Below are 20,784 nucleotides of genomic sequence, written 5' to 3' on the forward strand. Positions count from 1 at the left end.
AAACTGCCTCTGGAGGGAACTTTGTTATTTTAGCCTTTGAAGACCATTTACATGCATACAAACCTATATAACACACTACAGGAAAGGGAAAAAACACAATAGGGGTCACTTTAAGTACATTTGGATGTTAATACCTGTGTACTTTTACTCGAGAAATACAATATATAGAATTAAGGACTATTTCTACACTGGTGTATGAACACTTATTTCACAACTACACACACAACACAAGTCTTTATATACTTTTCCATGTATACGGTATTGTTTGTTTTTGGAAAACTTACATCTGCTTTGGGACTAAATAGGGAAGACACTCATTTAAAGCAACCATAGCAAGACAGCCAAACCAGATTGTTGTTGGTGCACACTTTTGCCAATCACAGTTGCACAAGAATCCAAACTGTAGGCTACATGAACAGAAACAAGACGTACCCTTTTGATGAATTTTCCCTATTTCTTGGGAGGGTGGTGTGCTGGGTGCTGACGTGAAAGCCTCAGCCCAGCCCCTCGCTATAATGTGAGAGGGAAAAGTCCACACGCAAAGAGGCAAGGCTACAGAGCCGATCAGCGCGGACGGTGCGCAGACGCATCAGGTGCGCACCAGAAGAGACTCCAAGACGCGCAGCATGCTTTACAGAGTAGAACATACTGTTGTTTAGATATTTTACTAAAGTGAAGTGTAACAAAACAGCAAGGGATATAGGAAAATATTGAGAAAGGTGCAAGAAAGCCAAGTGTGTTGAAGAGTGCGCATGGAGGCGCACCGGACCACACACCTTTGCTCCTTAAACCTATGCACAGACCTCATTGGGATCGTTTTCAAGTTCATGTAAAAGGAGAAAGATAACATCATGAACGACTCGGAGTCTGTTTGGTTCTTGGAGGAGCAGTGGAACCGCAGCATAGCGGAGGAAGAAGAGGAAAAACTTTTCGGGATTGGCGCGGATAATTTCATAACGCTGCTGGTGTTTGGACTCATCTTTATGCTCGGTGTGCTGGGCAACTCCATGGTGATCACCGTGCTGGCCCGGAGCAAACCGGGGAAGCCACGGAGCACCACCAACATCTTTATCCTTAACCTGAGCATCGCAGACCTGTCCTACCTGCTGTTCTGCATCCCTTTCCAGTCCGTCGTCTACATGATGCAGTCCTGGGTCCTGGGTGCATTCATTTGCAAATTCAGCCACTACATTTTCACCGTGTCCATGCTGGTGAGCATCTTCACCCTGTCTGCCATGTCCGTGGACCGATACATTGCCATCGTGCACTCAAGGAAGTCCTCCTCTATCCGGGTGGCGAGGCACGCGCTGATCGGGGTGGTTGTGATTTGGATACTCTCCCTGGTCATGGCTGCGCCCGTCATGTACTACCAGAACATATTCCGCATGGGGGATAATCAAACCTACTGCTGGGAAGGGTGGCCAAATCCAACCCAGAAGAAAGTTTATGTGGTGTGCACGTTTATTTTTGGCTATGTATTGCCTCTGCTGCTGATTTCCTTCTGTTATGCAAAGGTAAGGATAAGCTTTCCAAACGCGTCATTTAAGTATGGACAGTATTTTAAAGACATACAGTTTACCTATATTTTCTTGCTTGCAGGTTTTGAATCACTTGCACAAAAAACTGAGAAATATGTCAAAAAAGTCAGAGGCTTCAAAGAAAAAGGTATGTATCAACATGTTGTTTTTAAAGGGTCAGGGGTGTCATTAAATACAGCCATATGTTTCTGATTGTAATCACAAACCAACAAGTATAAACACTGGATAACAGATACACATATGGGATGTTGACTTACTGAGTGTTGCATTACCTGCGTGAGTTCAATAAACTATGAAGTTCATAGTTTGAGAAAAATATCATATATGGATGGCCAATAAAACCTCATGGTGTGATATGTTCACATACAAGTCTCCAGTAGCAAATAAAAGGTTAAAAACTCAGCTATAAGTACATCAATGTGCTTGGATAAATATTTACCAGCCAACATAATTTGAGGTTGGTTGGCACAATGTTTAAATAAAGAGCAACCAATAGGAAGAATTTATATATTTACTTGAGGTAAAAACCAGAAGATGTGATAACAAAACAAAAAAATGCCCATTTCTTAAACCAAACATTTCAAGCAATAAATTACCACAGCCAATTTAAACACTAACAGTTCAACCCCTACTCACAATTTATCCAACTTAGTGTTGGAATTATAGCTTATAGCACTCATTTCAGACTTACAATTTTACATCAAAATGTAGCAGATTCAAATGGCTAATACCTAGAAGTAACACATTTCAAGTTGTTTATATGTTCAGTCCACGGACCCACTTTTCACTTACACTGCTATGAAACTGAAATGTAACCCTCATCATGAAAAATAATGGCTTTCATGATTCCCGCTTTAACATAGGTCATTGCAGGAAAATAAACATTTCTGATGTTCCATTTTTGTTTCTGTGACCTTCAAAGAACAACAAAAATGTCTGTTTTCCAACTACCCCCTGTCGCCGTTTTGCCAATGATGATTATTACGAAGGATAAACTATGTCACCCTTTACAAAATGTCCTTTTTAAGAGATGAATCAACCAAATTGTAACATTACTGAAATGCCTTCAGTCTTTCTGTATCTGTGCATTTCATGCAAAAGCAGGAAACTTTTTCTTCTCTCGACAATTGGTTCCACTGAAAGCTGGGGTCACTGTTCTGTGTCTTTAGAAAGATATAAAGAACAACTTCAAGGACCCTCACATCAAATGCCATCGTAGAAAACAATTTCCCTGGTCTCTGCTGTTCCTTAGGGCCGAAAAGATTGAGATGAATATTAATGCTCTAATGCTAACTGGTAATGGCACACTCGAGCAAAGTGGCCGAAAGGGCGATGTGCAATCAAACCCCCATCCAGCCTTAATTATGGCTTATTAATTTTGCTTCCCTGAGAGCTAGTTATCTGCTGTCGCCTGCGTGATTGTCTGTCTGTCTGTCGGTGTCTTCATTGTCCCAATAATCGGGTACATTTCAGCATAAAAACGCTCTGGTAACGGCATTATGCAACGACACCAGGATGTGAGGAATTGATGCTTTAATGTGCACCTCTCTACATGCATGTCTTGTTGCACTATTCTTAAAACAGAAATGTTCACATATCCTGATGATTTACTGTGCCCACTGTGCAGAGTGCTGGTCCAGAATACACACAGGGAATGTTACTCTGACAGCTTTGTGACTAACAGTGCATTAAAGCCGGGGCCGTAACATAATTTACCCTGGTAGGAAGGCTACTGTTAAACTCTCATGTCACAACAACGGAGTGTTTGCACACACATATTAAATCTGAGTGAGGTATCAACAACTTCAGGGATTCATTTGATATTGGACGCTGACTTTTCTATTAATATACAAGCATGGAGCCATTGCCAAAATCTGTTTTCTTGGCAGTGTTTCCGTTTCATACAGTGTGTTTCAAGGAGTATGTTGGAATGGAGAGAAGACTAATGTGCAGCCAAGCACTGTGCAGTATGTCACTTGTATAAATAGTGGACAATAAATGATACATGTGCTAGATAAAACAATCAACCACTGTATAGAGTTACTGAAAGACATGGTTACAAAAGGATGGAATAACATACAGGAAAGATGTACATTTATAACCAATTAGAGAGCTTTGAAATGATTACACATAAACTGCACTTAAAAAGATATTCCTCAAAACTGTTTTTAATTACTTCCATTGTAACACGGCAGTAGCTATATCAATGACTGTCAAAGAACCTACAGTGTGTTCTAGCAGCTGTCACCAATGTCAAGCAGTCCTAAAAATCCATCCTTCATTGAGTAAAGCTTATATTTAAATAAGTAGTGTAACAATTTCTGAAGTAAGCTTTTTCACCCATTGTTAGACTTGGAGAGCAATACACTCTCAACTGTGTACTGTAAAGATGAAGCTACAGCCAGTATTAGGTTAGCTTAGCTTAGCATTAAAAACTGAACAACTGCTAGCCTGGCTCTGTCCAAAGGTAGCAACATGGGTCAGCTGTGGCTCAGCAGGTTGCTCCTTAATTACCATGTTCACATTGTGAAGTGTCCTTGAACAAGACACATAGCCTCAGTTGCTCCAGATGTCAAGCCAGTGCTTTCCATGGTGGCTTACTGACATTGGTGTGTATGTGTGTGTGTGTGTGTGTGTGTGTGTGTGTGTGTGTGTGTGTGTGTGTGTGTGTGTGTGTGTGTGTGTGTGTGTGTGTGTGTGTGTGTGTGTGTGTGTGTGTGTGTGCGTGCGTGCGTGCGTGCGTGCGTGCGTGTGTGTGTGTGAGTGGCAACCCTGTAAATGATAAGTGGGAACAGATAATTGATGGATAATAATCTAAAACATTTATTGTAAAACCAACACGTATTTTGTTCTTTGACAGTCCGTTATGTAAGGGTATTTCTTGACCGGGAGTATTGACTTGGCCGGTTACCTGGTATTCTAAAGATAATAATAAGACCCCAGGATTCACTGCTACACTTCAACTGAGAGGGAACTAATACGTTTATCCATATACTGTTTTTTTTGTATACCTGACACAAGAAACCACAACCTTTGCCAAAAACCCATTGCGCTCAAATTATTTGTAATAGTTTAAAAAGTAAACTGGACTCAATTTACACATTTTATCTTTGCCCCTTTGGTTTAGTTCAATGTTCAATTAGTCCAATAAATATTGTTATCTTGATAATAAACAAAGTCTTCACATTCTGGTCATATCGGGCAGCCTTGACACAACATGTTAATTAGTTAGCCTAAGATGCTTTCAGACAACTAGCCATTGCTGGACGTAACCATTGACTCTTTGAAAAAAAGTAAACATAGCCTCCGGGTCTTAAAAGGAAAGCCAATGTGAAATTCCTCAAGCCTGAGTTCTTACTAATAGTCAACAGGGGGGGACTAGGCTGGTTTGAAAAAGAGGTCCAATTCTAAAGAAGTCTATGAGAAAATGATCCTAATTCTCACTTTTGTTTTACCGCTGTTACCATTTTCCTAATGTGTTCATGGTCTCAATCACTAGTTTCAAGTCTTCATATATACAGCTCTACATTTATTTCATACATATGGATCCCATTTTTTTTCATCAAACAGATGATAAAAGAGGGTTTGTTTTATGGGGTAGCTAGCAGGTAACTTACCTTTTTCAACATTTGGACAGAGAAAAACTTGCCGTTTACCCCTGACTCCAGTATTTATGCTAAGCTATGTTAACTTGTATGTGCTTGTAGCTTCATATTTATCGTAGAGGTATGAGAGTGAAATCAAACTTTCATCTCTGTCTCTTGGCAAAAAATGAATTTCCTCCAATTTGTCAAACTATTTACTGAAGCCTTAACTATAGTGTCTCAAAGGTTGGAGTCATGTTTACTGGGGTCAATGTGCATTTCATGTGCTGTCGTAAAGCTTTAGCTAATATGTCACACAGGCATTGGGGCTTCTTACAAAGCATAAAGTGAGACAATTCAAGAGATTGCAGCGGGTTACAGAGTGCCCTTGGAGAAAAATGGGGAGAATTTGTTCAAATAAGTGTTTAATCAATACTGTGCGGTTCACTTGGGTTTCTGCAGCACCAGGCCTGTGAATGTAACATCAGTGACAGCTGTGAAGAGCAAGGTTATTCCCACTGCTGTTCCGACAAACTTCTTATCACCCCCAGTAGGTATCAGACAGCCTCTTAAAGTCATGCAGAAACTCACAAAAGCCAAATCTCAAAACACAACATCAGCCCAACAGTAAATCATCCATAATCTTTCCAACAAGTCCTGTGAGCATAAATGTGACAAATCCGCTTTTAATAAATCTCTTTCCTCCCCCGTTTTTATGTCGTGTTCAGATAAAGAAAATCTTAATATTGATTTATGTCTCATGGTTTTATGGTCTTGGGAATGAATACCACCATTTATTTGACTTGGCAAACAATAATGCTTTTCATGACTTCTCAGGGGTTAAAATGCAATAATTAGCAATGTAGGTTAAGGATTTTTTTTCTTAGTGATATGAGTCAGTCGGGCATCCAGACTGAGCACACACAGATGGTTATGTATAATAAGGAATTTGAATATGTGGCTAAGTTGTGTTGAAATAGTTTTAACAGCATCTGTAAAGTGAAACAGGCACAGCTACCTACCCAACCTCTCACATGTGATGGAGATGTTCATTACTGTCCTGAACTGAATGTTGCTATGACAAAGTTGACATCACTGAGTCACATTTAAGTGGATTTAATTGGTTTTTAGAGGAATAATCAAAGGAACATTTAGGTGTTTATGTCTCTAATAGTGCTTTAAATACTGAAAAACGCAATCCTTATTAGGGTCGATCTCAAGACATGGAACCCAAAGGCCAATAAAAAGAGTCCACACGTGAAGTGCTAACTGGAGTTAGCAGTCTTTCTTATCCTCTAATAACTTTTTAAAACCAAATTTGAAATCATTCTTAGAGTAAACTCCACATAAGATATCAAGTATCTTGAAGATAATGTTGTACAAACTAGCTGAATATAGCTTTGTAGTATGTAAGCTATAAAAGTGATTCAGCTAAATAACACAATAAGTACATCCTGGCTGATACTATTTAAAGGGCAGGTGGTGTTAGCCTGTTGGAGAAGCTAGTAGTATAAAGCCCATGTTAAAAGGATTGTTATATCTGGAATCAAAATATAAATCTTTCTGATGACGTCAATAAGTGTGTTACTATTTATTCGTTTTAACTCACTATTCCATTTTGTGCTAAACAAGTGCAAATATGCAATCTCTAAGACCATGCACGCACATGCACCTGCTCAAATATTCAGACACAAACAATCTCATGAAATGACACCCTAGGGACAAACACATTTGATTAGTTATATTTTCTCAGTGGGTCTCACAGGCTTTTTATATCAAACAATATTACTTCTATATTGACTTTCAGCCTTGTGTCCCATATATGAGGTCTGCAGCTGAACCTCCAAATCAAATCAGTCTTATGCCTACAATGCATTCTGTCTATTGAAAATGCTGTCTATACAAACCAACCTTTAGAAAAATTGGCTACTTGTTACAGCTAAGGATTTCTTCCCCTTTCATCCTGGAGTCAAAACCATTTATAATGGCACATACGGAACAAAAGGCGCCTTTCCTTTAAATGTGTCAGTATGTGCTTCTGCTGTCCGTCTTGTGTCCTGATATCTTGCTTTGGCTTTCATTACCGACACAAGAAGATTGATCATTGCAAATCTAAAATATGAATGTAAAAAATACATAGACACATTTTAAATCAATAGTTGGATGCTTTTCAGGGAGCAGCTGTAGGCAAAACAGGATAGAACCAGTGTTCACAGTGTGACAGTTGTGTCTTCCTGTGGTGATGCTGCCGTTTATATTATCCTTACTAATGGATCTCTGGGGGTTGAGGTGAAGATATGAATATGTTATGGAGGCTATCCAAGCAAAGCAATTATGAACATTCTGCTCTATGGGAACCTCTGTTTGGTTCATATGTCTATTTGTATGCGTTTGTGTGTATGATCCACTCCAATCACATTTATTTCTGATATGATGAATAATGTTTAGCATAAAACAGATCGACTCTGCATTATGTTGGCTTTGGGGAGTATTTCTGTCATGTGTGTGTGTGTATGTCTGTGTTTGTTCTGCTACAATGATTTTGTTGATTGTTTGAATCCATCTTTCACAATGGTGTATTAGCGCAATTGTAGATTGAAGAGTTTAGGTGCTATAAAAATAAATTGGATATCCCTAAATTGAAACAACATATTGATGCAACCTTTCAAGGTGAAGAGATGTGGTTCCTTGACAAAAACAACAACACTAGCTTTCCAATTTTCTTTCTGGTAAACTTGTGAAATTGATCTTAGATAAAATACAAGTTTTACAGTAAATATTAGATTTATTAAATGTTAATTTCCTTTTATATTTTTAAGTTTTCCCCCATTACTTTAACACTGTAATCCAAGACAACATTGAGTGTGTCTAATAAATAAACCAGTTTAATTTTGGATTTCAATGTTATTTTTGGCAACTTTGCACAACAAGCTTTAAACACAACATTGAAACATTTTCTTTTATATTGACAATGTTTACAGATCCAGAGCAACCTTAACAATCATTTTGAGTCTTGTATCTATCGCCATAGTGAATTGCAGATGAATATCGATTCTCATTTGAGCTCTGTGTTGGTCTCCATCAAAACACCCAAGGGAAATAAGCTGCTCCACTACTTTAATGACACATTGTCAAACTGTGTGAAAGAACAGTTTTTCCTTTGCTCCTGAAGGGGGAAATGCATTGGACTTTTGGAAACAATACATTTCAATAGTCATCAAAGAATCTGCTTACTAGCTCAATGTACATGTTTTGGTATGTTTTGTTTTTCAGTTCTAACTTTCCTTAGACACATCGACAGAGAGATGAATCAGCATTTCTAATTGATTCAAGGCATTTCAGTATATATATATATACGTATATATATAACATTTTTTCTGAGATGCTATGAATTAATCCTGCCATAAATCCACTCGCTACCTTCAAATGCATTGGAGGGGCACAGCAGATAAGACAGCATGTAATTATTTTTTGCTGTCTGACACTTCTCAGCTGTTACCTTTGGCTCTACTGATAGTCTTGCCTGAAGTCATAACATACATCCTAGAAATGTCCTTAAATTGCTTTGCAATAACTGTCACATTAACAACCCAGTACAGTGCACACCCCTGTGGTAAAATGTGATGAAAAACCCTGGTCTATTTGAAGAAGATTAGGCAGTTTCTTCTTTTTATAATCGTGGGGTCTTTAGCTTTGAGAATTTGTTATCCAAACTGTGTATCATCCAAACTATGCCTTATTATAAATGATTACAAACCTTTGTAAGTATACAAGCAAGTTGTGTTAAAAAAGGCATGGATAACTTTCTCATCGGTCTACTGTAACATGTTTTGTACGGCCAGAAACTACAAACTCAGTGGTTTCTAAAGCACCTGAAAGATCCATGTCCTGAAACACACAGTGTCCTCCATGATGAAGATTGGAACAAAGTGCCATGTGAGAGGAGCTGCTGCTAGAAACAAATCCCATAGAGAATTGATGAATGAACGAACAAAATGGTGCATTTTTGTATATTTCTGCTCAAAGTTTTATTCATTTGGCCTCATTATTACCAGTTTGTTTCTAGCTAGTGAACCTCTGGGTTAATTTAGTTTCTAAAAAGCAAGATATGTTTTCGAGAAGTTGGTAAATAGAGTTAAAAAGGAGAGACAATATCGGACCAACATTCACCAAACTGTCTGAAATGAAATCTGTAATGTACTCAAACTAGGTCTCTTATCAAGCATAAGTCATTTGGAAAAGTTTGGAGAATGTACTACCAAGTTACAACAAATGCCACTTTCATGTGAATATCTCAAAATAGCTGCTGCTACGTCACAGCAAGGGCATTCCATAGACCACCAACATAAAAAGGTAATAAGCTAACTCAGATTGAGAAACATACATACAAGAAGTCATTTTGATTTTACTGAAACCTGAGACATTAAGGGACTAATGTTCTCACCTGAGGGAACTGACTAAACCTTTCTCTGTATGCCCAATTTGTGTCTCACAGACTGCTCAGACGGTCCTGGTGGTGGTGGTGGTGTTCTGCATCTCTTGGTTACCTCATCACATTGTCCACCTGTGGGTGGAGTTCGGAAACTTCCCGCTGAACCAGGCTTCCTTCGTGTTTCGTGTGGCCGCCCACTGCCTGGCATACAGCAACTCATCGGTAAACCCGGTCATCTACGCCTTCCTGTCAGAGAACTTCAGGAAGGCTTACAAGCAGGTGTTCAAATGCCAGATCGGCACCAGTGACTCCCCACTCAACGACATCAAAGAGATACGCAGCAAAGCAGACACTCCACCCTCGACTAACTGCACCAACGTCTGACATAGGAGGTGCAGATGGTGGCTCAAATTGAATACTTACCATCCCACTGAAACTCAATGTAAAGTCATAATGAAAGAGCCATAGGACATTAATTGGTGTGTGGATTTTTTTGATCTAGGTAAGTATGGTTGCTTGGATATTGCTGCAGCTATTCTGTTCCACATCAGCGCTGTTCATTATTGGACCAGAGGAGATAAAGCCACTGTAGCTGCAGGGCATGATTACTGTGTCTTTAATCAGTGTCTCTGTCTCTCTTTCATAATTAACTGTGGAGTCTCAAACTCACGAAGTAACCCTCTCTCTTAATAAAACTGACTTTGATTGGAGACAGAATTGACAAAGGTCATAATACAATACCTATGAGGTTGTTTTACTTTCAGACTTGTAAATTGGAAGAATTCTTTCAAGATCATTATGGCATTGTGTAGAGACACGGCATCATCATCTGCTGAAGTAAAGCTGTGTTTTCTGTGTGTAGAACAGTGCTTTGGGCATTACTCAGTATGCTTTTACAGAATTGTGTTGACATATTTGAGGTTTGAGATTACAATTTGAAATGAATGAAATACACTTACTAATCCTCAGATAAATTCATCCCTTGGATAAAGCTGTTTAGTTGGTTGACTCTTATAAAAGACTACTATGGACTCAGAATTTCCTTTAACTCTGGATTAATTAAGACTTAAAAACATAGCTGCCCAAGATACCATTGCTGTGTCTGAAATTGCATACTTTTGTTCTTACAATTGCCGTTTTGAGTGCATAGGTGTGTCCCAATGCATAGTATGGCTAAATGCAGTTTACTATGAGTATCAGACTGTGCACTCATTATGTTCAAAAGGTGAGTGTAGAATGCTGAACATTTCTATCTTGGCTTTGTAACAGAAGCTACCAGACCAGCCACGATTGAGGTTGCTCCAGTAACAAACAGCACTATATAAATAAAAGTAATGGGCCAACATGTGTTTTATTTTAAAGTAATGTATCACTTTACTCGTGTCAAAAAGAAGCTTTTGCTCGTTTCATAGAGTTAGTACAGTCTGTAATAGTTTGGTACCGTGAACAATAACCTGATACCTAGCTAGCGAGCTCACAGGGACAATGGCCGCTTCTGGTGAGGGCAAAGCAGCCATTTAAGCCATTTAGGAACGACTGGACAATTATGCACCGCATTAGTGTTTACAGTGTACGGAATGGAGTGTATTAAGGGAAGTATACAAACTCAGACACAGCCCATGTCTAACTGCCTAGCTCTCCTTGATTTGGCAGCATGTTTGTAGTAGGATGACATTTCAATGTGCTGCAGACCTGTAACACGACTGGCTGGCAAGAGAAGGGTTAGGGTCTTTAGCTTACTTATCAATAAGTATTCAATTTTCTATTCCATTCTCAAATGTGAATGACGTGCGTTTTTATCAAATAGCTTTGTGCACATTGGAACTAAACAACTCACCATGGCCATCTAACCAATGTACAACAGATAAATGCCTTATTGAACATCTCCAAACAGTATGTTGGCCCTTTATCAAACAACAACCACTTGCTTTTTACAGAAAATGCTATGTGTATGTGTTGAGTTTTGGTTTTGTCAAAAAGTATGATGGAAATGACAGTAATGTATAGACTAATGGATCATTTTATTTTTTTAAATTGCCCAACATTGCTCAAAAAGGTTGCAACTGCAGATACGGAGAAAAAACACCATACCATTGCCTTTGCATTAAAGCCTGTATTTTACATTGTTGTAAATATTATGAACCACTGAAGCTGATTTTCACATATGCCTGTAAAAGTGTCACTATGGTATGTTAACAGTTTTCAGATTGTGTTGTGCTGTGTGAGATGGAATGTTGGGCATATAAGGCTTTATGCGTGTTTTGCACCCTTTCTGGTAGCCAGTTTTCCGACCATAAAAAAAGAGATCTTGCGGAAATAAATTTCTGATGTTTGCTTTGAGTATGTGATGTGGCAAGCCTCCACTTAGCAGCTTTACCTCAGTATCACAACATCATTAAAACTATGAGAGGTCTTTACATATTTTGGAAGTTGTGGAAGGAATGTGTCACATCCATAATTCATGCTTTACTAATTGCTGCTGAATGATTAACACCGACTTGATTTAGAAAGGTGGAACTAATGAATGTACTAATGACTCATTCACCGGAGGATCTCAGAGGTGGAATTCCCAGAAAGAAGAGGAGCTTCAGTTGCTGACTCTGCTCATTGTAGCACTGACTATATATCTGGGATGGGATCCATGGCTGCACAGGACTGAGGACCTTTTTTTTTTTTAAATGCATTGATATGTACTCCAGATGATGCAAGGGACATGGCTAACTGTTTATGAGATAATGGTGGACACATGGTTATGGAAATCAGTGATATTTCTGGATATGAGACATCAAACACAAATTAAGTGTTGTGTTCTGAAATATACCTACATAAAAAGCACATGAACAAAATAGGTTTTGTTAGCAGAACAGGTTGAATTACATCTCACAGATTACTGTAATTTATTAAACATAGGAGGTATCAGTATAATATGTACGTACTGTATTGGGGATGAGGACAAGTGCTAAGTGAATAAAAAATACCTTGTTGTACTTCATTAAGAAGGACTAAGAAATAAATGACACTATTACATTTAACCCTTTTATATGACAGGGGAAAAAAGGCAACAAAAAAAGGAACATTTTCTATGGTTCCTTTTAAAGTAGTAATGGATAACCCCTTTGTTATGTTTGTTGTTTTAAAAGGCAAGAAAAGTGAAAAATACAAAACTAAAATAAAACGAGTTATGGTATCATTGGTTTTATAATCCTAATATATATATGTACACATTTTAACTTTTGGAATTGCATTTACACCCAAATAAAAAGCCTAGTGAAACAGAAAAGAAATAGAGTATATTCAAATGTAAAAATGAAAAATAAAGTACATTTTACTGTTAAGTATCTCATAACAAACAAATAATTCTACACTGCCCTTTATTCTTAAGTGTTCATTTGAACTTTTCAGGTGCAACTATGTGAAAACAACACACATTGAGCATGCCCTTGAGTAAGGACATTCCATTAAGCTTGAACAACTTACATCTTTTCAAGTTTTTATTTATTCATCGAAAATGTGTTCAATATTTGTACAGCTTTCAGTGCTTTATGTGTTTTACTGAGGTGGTCCTGGTGTGTCTTTCAACCTTGTTTCCTGTATAAATTCAGTGTGTTGTCTAAAGCAAACTTTACCTGAATAGAAACAATATGTTTAATCTTTCTGTGCTTGAAAATGCAACATGTTAAAAACTTTGAAGGCTCTGGCTGGTATTTTGAAATATATCAAGGCAATTGATTGTGTCTTTATGCAGTGCTACTGATATTAAAGGATTATATTAACCTGTCTTGCATTTTCTTTAAATAAAACATGTTATTTCTATGACACTATATGCCTTTTTTTCTTAATTCCTCTATTTTCTCGCAAAAAACAGCTTTTTCTTCAGCCTCACTGACACATCAAACCTCCTTCACTCTCACAATGGGATTTGAAAAAAGAAAGAAGATAGCAGGGTAGGTTCCCACCAGTTGGGTTCCCCTCTGAGTTTTTGGTTTTGTGAAGTATATTTCCTGGCATCAACTCAACCCGAATGATCTCTAAGAGGCCTGAGGAAACATTGTGTCCCATGGTGCCTTGTACTTTAAATATCTATAGAAACAAGGGGTCTTTTTCCATTAAATCATCAAAGAATTGATGATATAGATTAGATAAGTTATTTTTACATGGCAAAGAATATGAACCAAAGCATATTAGATGCAGCTGATGAATTTGGAACTGAACACAGTAGTGTGCACATCCCCTCCTGAAATACAAAAACACAAGGGACGACAAAACAAAGGATATGGTTATTATATATTTGTGTGTACCTTAAACATGGGATGCTTGTTTATAACGGGTGTCAATCGATTGAAAAATGTCATTCCAATAAATGTTTTTGATTGACCATTCTTGCAAAAATTACAAATTATTGGTACATTTTTGTATCCGTTCTAAATAAACGTTATAGGGATTTTTAAAGTTCTTAATACCCTCATGAACATGGGAAGGGACACACATGCTTGCTTTATACAAGTTTAATCTTTGTCTCTCCAAACCCCTACCATATTTTAGCCATTTCATCTTCAAAAGAGTTCTATATCTTGTTCTGGGTCTGTTGACATAATATTTTCAAGCTGTGTTTTTATTTCCTGTCTTCAATTTGGGTTTGCTCATGTGGTTTTGGATATGTTTGGAGCGTAGATGTTTCAGTCTACATTCCAGTTCTTGTTGTTTTTCCATGATCTTCTGTGTTCCTATGTTGAATTTGATATGTCCCTTAAGAGCTGCTTCAGCTGTTTTCCAAAATACTGATGGAGATATTTCTGGATGTTGACTCTCTGGAGAGGAAGTTGTTGAAATCTTTGTCACCTAGACGTGATATGTTGAACTGCCAACCATGTGAGGAGTTTGGGAATTTCCTATATTTTTTTGAACATTTTTACAACGTATGAGCACCATGATCAGTAAGTGTTTTAAGTCAGTCCATCTTTTTAGTAGTATAAGGCAGAGAAAAAGTAATCTTTCCTAGGGTTCATTCTAGCAGCATGAATGAGGACTGCTGTATGTCTTGATGGTGACCAAATGCCCATAACGTTCCTTCCAATGATCCTGACACATGACATTAAGAGTAATATGGAGGATTCACGTTAAATCTTACCAGACTCTATCTTACTCTTCGTTGCTGGTCCCCGCCATTTCCGTTTTATGAAGACAAGTTTTAGGTTTGAGCAAAGAAGACAATAATCATTACCAAAAAACAATGGGCTGATGCAGGAAGGCATTTAGGATCTAATTTAATCTCATTTTTATATCCGTGATTTGCTCTCATTAGGATGGTACCAATTGATATCCACTATTTACCAAAGCAATCTTTTTTTTAGGAAAACTCTTAGCTGAGAGATCATTTTGCAAGAGCATTCCTATAAAGATAAGGAAAAGTGACATCTATTATGATGTAGGCTTAAAGTTAATATAATGCATGACCTATTACATTTGTATCCTAAACAAATATTTTCGGTCCATGACTATACAAACTTTAAAGTATGTCTTTGCCTGTGTCCAGCTTCTGAATTGCTTACAAAATACTCTTAGATGATTTTAGTGCTATTTTTGTATGCCGACCGAAAGTTAGCATCGCAATGAATCCTTCCACAAGAAGCAATTGGATTTCCCCATTGGATTTTGGTATATTGCAAAAAATAATCTTTGCGGCAAACACGTTTATGCTACTTACTACGTTTTGTTCAGAAGGATAATCTCCACAATTTATCAACACTTTTTGTCTTTGGGGCATAAATGAAATCAGCAGGAATCCAAAGCTAACGGTTGCATTACTGCACATCTCCACCGCTAAGATAAAGGCGCACTCGTGGCGGTGTGATGAGGTCTAGTAATTGTCTAGGACACACAGAAGCTTCAGACAGTCCTGAGTGGAGTATTCACTGACGTGTTTAATGTCATGGAACAAAACTTAAACATTTTATAAGCGTGTAATAGGCTTCAAATCGCAAACACATTAAGAAAAATATTGACTTCAGGACAACCGGTAGTGGATAAATGCAAAGCAATTTCTGGGTTTTAGGACTCATTGCTGCAACACTATTTGGACACTGTATAACACAAAACAGTTTTTTTGGAGCACACCTGGGAAAGACCCATTTTGGATGATTTAGAATTGTTGGTGAATTAACCAGTTACCTATATCTCACTGAAAGTTAAGAAAAAGCAAGGAGAAAAAGGACAGATAAGATAAAGATAGGATGTACTTTATTGACCCCAATTTGGGAAATGTGTTGCTACACAAAGATTTAGTGTTATACATTAAACATGAGACAAACACAAAGTGAAAGGGGTGATCAAGCTTCCACAGCGAGGGCTGTTCTATTGGCTTTGGACAAATTAAATAAACGTTATGCAAGGCACAACTCTGCTGGCCGAGTCTAGGTTATTTTAGGGGAACATTGTATCTTAATTATAATTATTATACCCCTGCCTTGGAAGCAAGGTTGTCTGACACTCACTTGGATTTAGATCCAAATAAACAAACTTCAGTAAAATAATACTTATACCCTGGAAAACAAATTGTAGTTCCAAAATACATTTTGAGTTGTGTCATTGCTTAAGGTTTATGTTCAGCAGCATGTGAGGGAATTATCCTAAGTTTGGTACGTGAAACTATTAATGATGCCAAAGAGTTCTATAATGTCTGATAATTCGACCATTTTGTCCCATTTCCAACTAATAGTTGGTTTATAGAGTGCTGTCCTTTTATTTGATTGCGTAGAATAATTTTTTCAAATTCTCGTAATTCTAAGGCTTTTTTACGATAGTTTAACATTTCCCATTTGGCAATGCTGTTAGGGTTAGGGATACATTTGGAAATATCTGTGTGAACATGGTTTATTTTAAATTCTTTGTGGTCTACTCCATTTGTTGACATGTCAGCAAGTCATTTAAATATGAGTTTTGTTGTCTTGAGTGGTTCAAAGTGAGGTTGTTGAATTCATTCAAAGAGTTATTTCTTTAGCTGTTTCTATGATAGTTTTTATGTGATAACCAAAGAACCATTGACACTATCCAGTATGATTAAAATTCAAGGGCCTTCCTGAATGAGCCTAAATGAAACAAGCAGGTCACACTGGTTTTTGCTACAGTAAAAAGGATCTTAATGATTCAGATTTCACACACTAGAACTGCAAGAAAAGTACTATTTCATGAATGATAATTCATTAAAAATTAATGAACTGATTTTGCCTTTTTTAAAGTACTATCGGGAAGAGTACCTGACTAACACTTCATTTTATCTCATGGTTCTTTAGCCATCTAACACATAATGCTTCTTTATTTCTTTCACATGAAGATAGGACTTATTACCACTAATCTTACCATCACACCTTGAGATTAGCACAAAAGACTAATAGCACTCATGCTGAGTTTTCTTCACCACAAAAGGACAAGAGACAAAAAGCTGTCTTGCTGAATGCAGCAGAAAAACACTCCAAGCAGTAATCAACACAATAACGCTAAACACGAGTCTCGCTCTACCCACGTACACTTAGCTTGGATTAATTTCCTAATTTGAAGTTCTAATTGACAATGATGGAGGGAGAATTGGTTCAAGTTCGGCTCGAACGAGCAGCTGTGCATACTGGAGGTAAAATATAAAAATTAGAGAGCCGCATTGAAAAGGTCACCCATTTCCATGTGTGTGTATTACGGCATTTAACTTTTGAAAACTGCAAATAGGCCATTAAATCTCCATCTTTCACATTCCTAAACTTTTTAATAAATGTTCTATTGCCTGTGCTATATATTAAGCTGTCTGTCAATATGAGTCTGCATTCAAAATGTATACTCTTTTTTAACTTTCAGACAATGATGATGTGAATTGAAGTTTTATGTTCCTTGTCTGTACTTTTGTGTTTGCATAATTCTGTGGCGACAGAATGCAGAGTGCAGAGTAGATAGGCTTCATGCTGTGAATATTTGTGCTGTTGTCATTATGAATCATGCATGACTAGTAACAAAACATGGTTGGTGCACAGCAGGCAACAATCTGAATAAATTTAACATTTGCTTAATTTGAGATAAGTGAATTAAACTTGTCAGCTGCTGGCAAAAACAAACAGTCAAGGAACAGCAGTAAAGTTAATCTAACAAATGAGTGTTGGCCGCACCAGGAATACTGGCAATTAGTATTAGATTTAATTGTTTTAATATTCTGCACTTGAAATTGATACAATATCACATGTACTGCAGGATTTGCTTTCTCCTTGTGTTGTATTACTTTCAGAAAAACCTTTCCAGAGTGAAAAACCAATTACCACAGCTTCATGTCTATTCCCAGAAAAAGCATTAGGTAAACAGCATGGGCTTTCCCAACCCTAGAGCATGGGCTGAGTTGCTTATTCATAATAGCAAAACATTTTTTCAAGGACTCATGCGGTTATGGGAACTGCAGAAGACCGATGTGAGACTTTAGCTTTCCTCAAACAATCAAGAGTCATTGGCAATCTATTTGCACATTAGTGTAAACTGTAGCACAAAGAAAGTATTCATGAACATTTTTGATTACAAAAAATGGACAATGCAAGAACCAGGGTCCAGTATTTTACCCAGGACTTGAGGCTTTCAGTTGATAGCAGGGAGACAATAACAATAATGCCGAATTAGTCAATAAGCAAACAAAGTACAGATGGAACAATAAAGTACAGCACACATTTCTCTGTACATTGTTTCACAACTTCAAACGGATGAACAGAAGAACTTCCAGTCACAAGAACTTCCTTAAAAGGGAAATTGGGACCATAAAATGAACACGATTGGCCTTGGCCGAGTTCTGCACCCTCACAGTTCCACTCTAGTTTGCACACATATGTTGAAGGACCCTAATCAGAGTTAAAAGCTGTACATTATTCCAGATACACAATCTTGATGCATTACACCAAATTGGCTGAGTTTTATTCAGATCAGGGTTTTGTCCTTATGGCTAAGAAGGCTGAAGGGGTCCCTGATGATGGAGTTAATTTCCTCTCCTTCCTTCCACTCCAAAAACATCTATTCCCAGTCGCCCTGAATGGAACACCTACTGTACAAACTGAAGGCTGGAATATTAATGCACTGATAATACCTGAAGCATAATGACCAAAGACCTCGCAATGACACCGTCCATTAGAGACCTGTGATCATCTTGCAGAAGTTTTACATACATCATTCGCAATAGAAAAGCTTTTCAGAGAGTCCTTATCCTGTTACATACAAAGACTTTTGTAACCAAGATGTTTAACAGGGATGGTTACATTATACAATGGGTGTTGTAGTTCATTAGCTTTTTAAAATGCATGCTTTAATAACAGCATCAAAGTCCATGTTTGAGTTTGGCCCATGGACTGCAGTAGCAACCGTGATGTCACCTATTGGCATTTGGCTGATGCCATTTTGTTTTTGGAACTAGAAGTGACAATGTTTCGATAAAGCTGGACAGGAGTGATACCCAATAAGGCTGTGTACACCATATGCTAATGCTAGATAGCTAGCTAGGCTGGTTAGCAAGTTGTATCTGGAATTCACATTAACTGTTAATAAATATTAATTGGGATGCTAATTTTGGCTAGTGCAAAAACATTTAAACAAAACCTACTGTGATGTCTTGAGGGCTCGGGATCTTTCACTTGGAGCCCTTTAGAAAGACAGCAAGCCATACACTGTCTTCCTCCCCCGTTTGAGATTGCCAACTATAGGGCAATCAGCTCATCCTGTTCAGCTGGGCAGCAACCATTTTCCTGACTACCCTGATGGGATTTGTAGTCCGTGTTAAATCCACCAGATGGGAATGTACTGTATCTCCCCTCTATGATATTCCATTTCATGACTTCACAGAACTTATCACTGACAATAACGGCTGACTCCTTTGAGTGTCTTTTAGTACAACAGAAAGTTGTGGTAGCTGTGCAATGGTAGCAACTTGTCAATGGCAAGGCAGCCCCTAATTTCAATTGTAAATGTTTACTTTTAATACATCCATAGTTTAAAGATTGAACATCATGCTTACCGCATAGATCTTAAAACTTGCAATTGACAACACAAACTTTTGAAAAACATTTTTGACTGAATATGTTTGAAAAACAGTGGGATCACCCCGTGCTGGCAGACTTCCACTTCCCTTGTCTCTTGGTTTGACCAGAGGGTTACTGAGTAGTCTCCTCAACATGATGCTTTTCAGATATTCAGACTGGCCTTTCACTGGTTTCTCCATTTCCTGTAACTAGATTATATGATGATCTAGTTATCCTCTAGCAGGCGGGGGATGGATTTCTTAAGGTAAACAAAAGGGGCATGTACAGTAGTCTGCATCTGATTTATCATTGTTATCAAAATCATGTTTTAAGTCAATTTAGCTTATGTATAATTGAGCATGATTTTTCCGTTGTGATTTTCTGGACGTTGTCCAGTGACCCACACAGAGGATATGTAATACAACTCTATGATTGCTGAAATGTATTGCTGGCTTGGGGGCTTACAAGTAAAGGAAACAATTTCAATTTGTGTGAGTTGAAAATGTTTAGAAACCTAGAGCCACATGGGGAGGTTGGATAGGACTAAAATATAACTGTTGCACAATGTTGTACATAAACTGAATACATAGATCAAAAACACCGGTTATCCAGATTCATGAAGCTTGCTGTTTTGAAGATCCCCTTGTGACATGAAGAGATTGATATTTTACGTTTTAGATAAAACATACTATAATCTAATCAAATAACTAATCTGATCATTTATTGGATTTATTCCCGGAAATTTGCTACACATATTTTGTGATACATGCACACCATCAACCACCAGAATCAGGTCAACAGTAACTTTTAAGCTGTGTAGTCAGAGCATTTAGTGTAACCCGAAACTGTTGAAACATTTAAGCTAAATACGTATCCATAGAAAACCATTGTCGCTACACGTGTCAAATCGACTTGAATTCTAAGATTGTTAGCATGTTAAACACGTAAGCTTGACATACCATCCATTGACATTCAAGATGTTAAAGGTTTTCTAACAGCCCAGTGTCTGTATCAAAAATAGAGAATAGCGAAAACCAATGTTTACGTGTAGGGCTCAATGATAGAATTGACCAATTTTATCCATCATTGTCTTATTTTTCTAAAACCTTAACTCGTGCCACCAATACCTTGAAAGATGCCATTACAGCACAACAGTTTGTGCAGTTGCTTCCACACTGTTAATCATATCAGCGGTGATGATTGTG

At 37.7% G+C, this 20,784-nt stretch overlaps 1 protein-coding gene across 1 annotated transcript; it reads left to right on the forward strand.

Moving 5' to 3' along the window:
* The first annotated feature begins 570 nt into the window (after window positions 1–570).
* LOC134861375 (galanin receptor type 1-like) lies at window positions 571–13,323 on the forward strand. Its single transcript, XM_063878553.1, has 3 exons — window positions 571–1,514; window positions 1,600–1,665; window positions 9,618–13,323. Exons 1-3 carry the CDS (start codon window positions 852–854, stop codon window positions 9,936–9,938), a joined length of 1,050 nt encoding a protein of 349 aa, XP_063734623.1. The 5' UTR covers window positions 571–851; the 3' UTR covers window positions 9,939–13,323.
* The last annotated feature ends 7,461 nt before the right edge of the window (window positions 13,324–20,784 follow it).

This window comes from Eleginops maclovinus, chromosome 3, assembly GCF_036324505.1.
Source record: "Eleginops maclovinus isolate JMC-PN-2008 ecotype Puerto Natales chromosome 3, JC_Emac_rtc_rv5, whole genome shotgun sequence".
Taxonomy (NCBI): domain Eukaryota; kingdom Metazoa; phylum Chordata; class Actinopteri; order Perciformes; family Eleginopidae; genus Eleginops; species Eleginops maclovinus.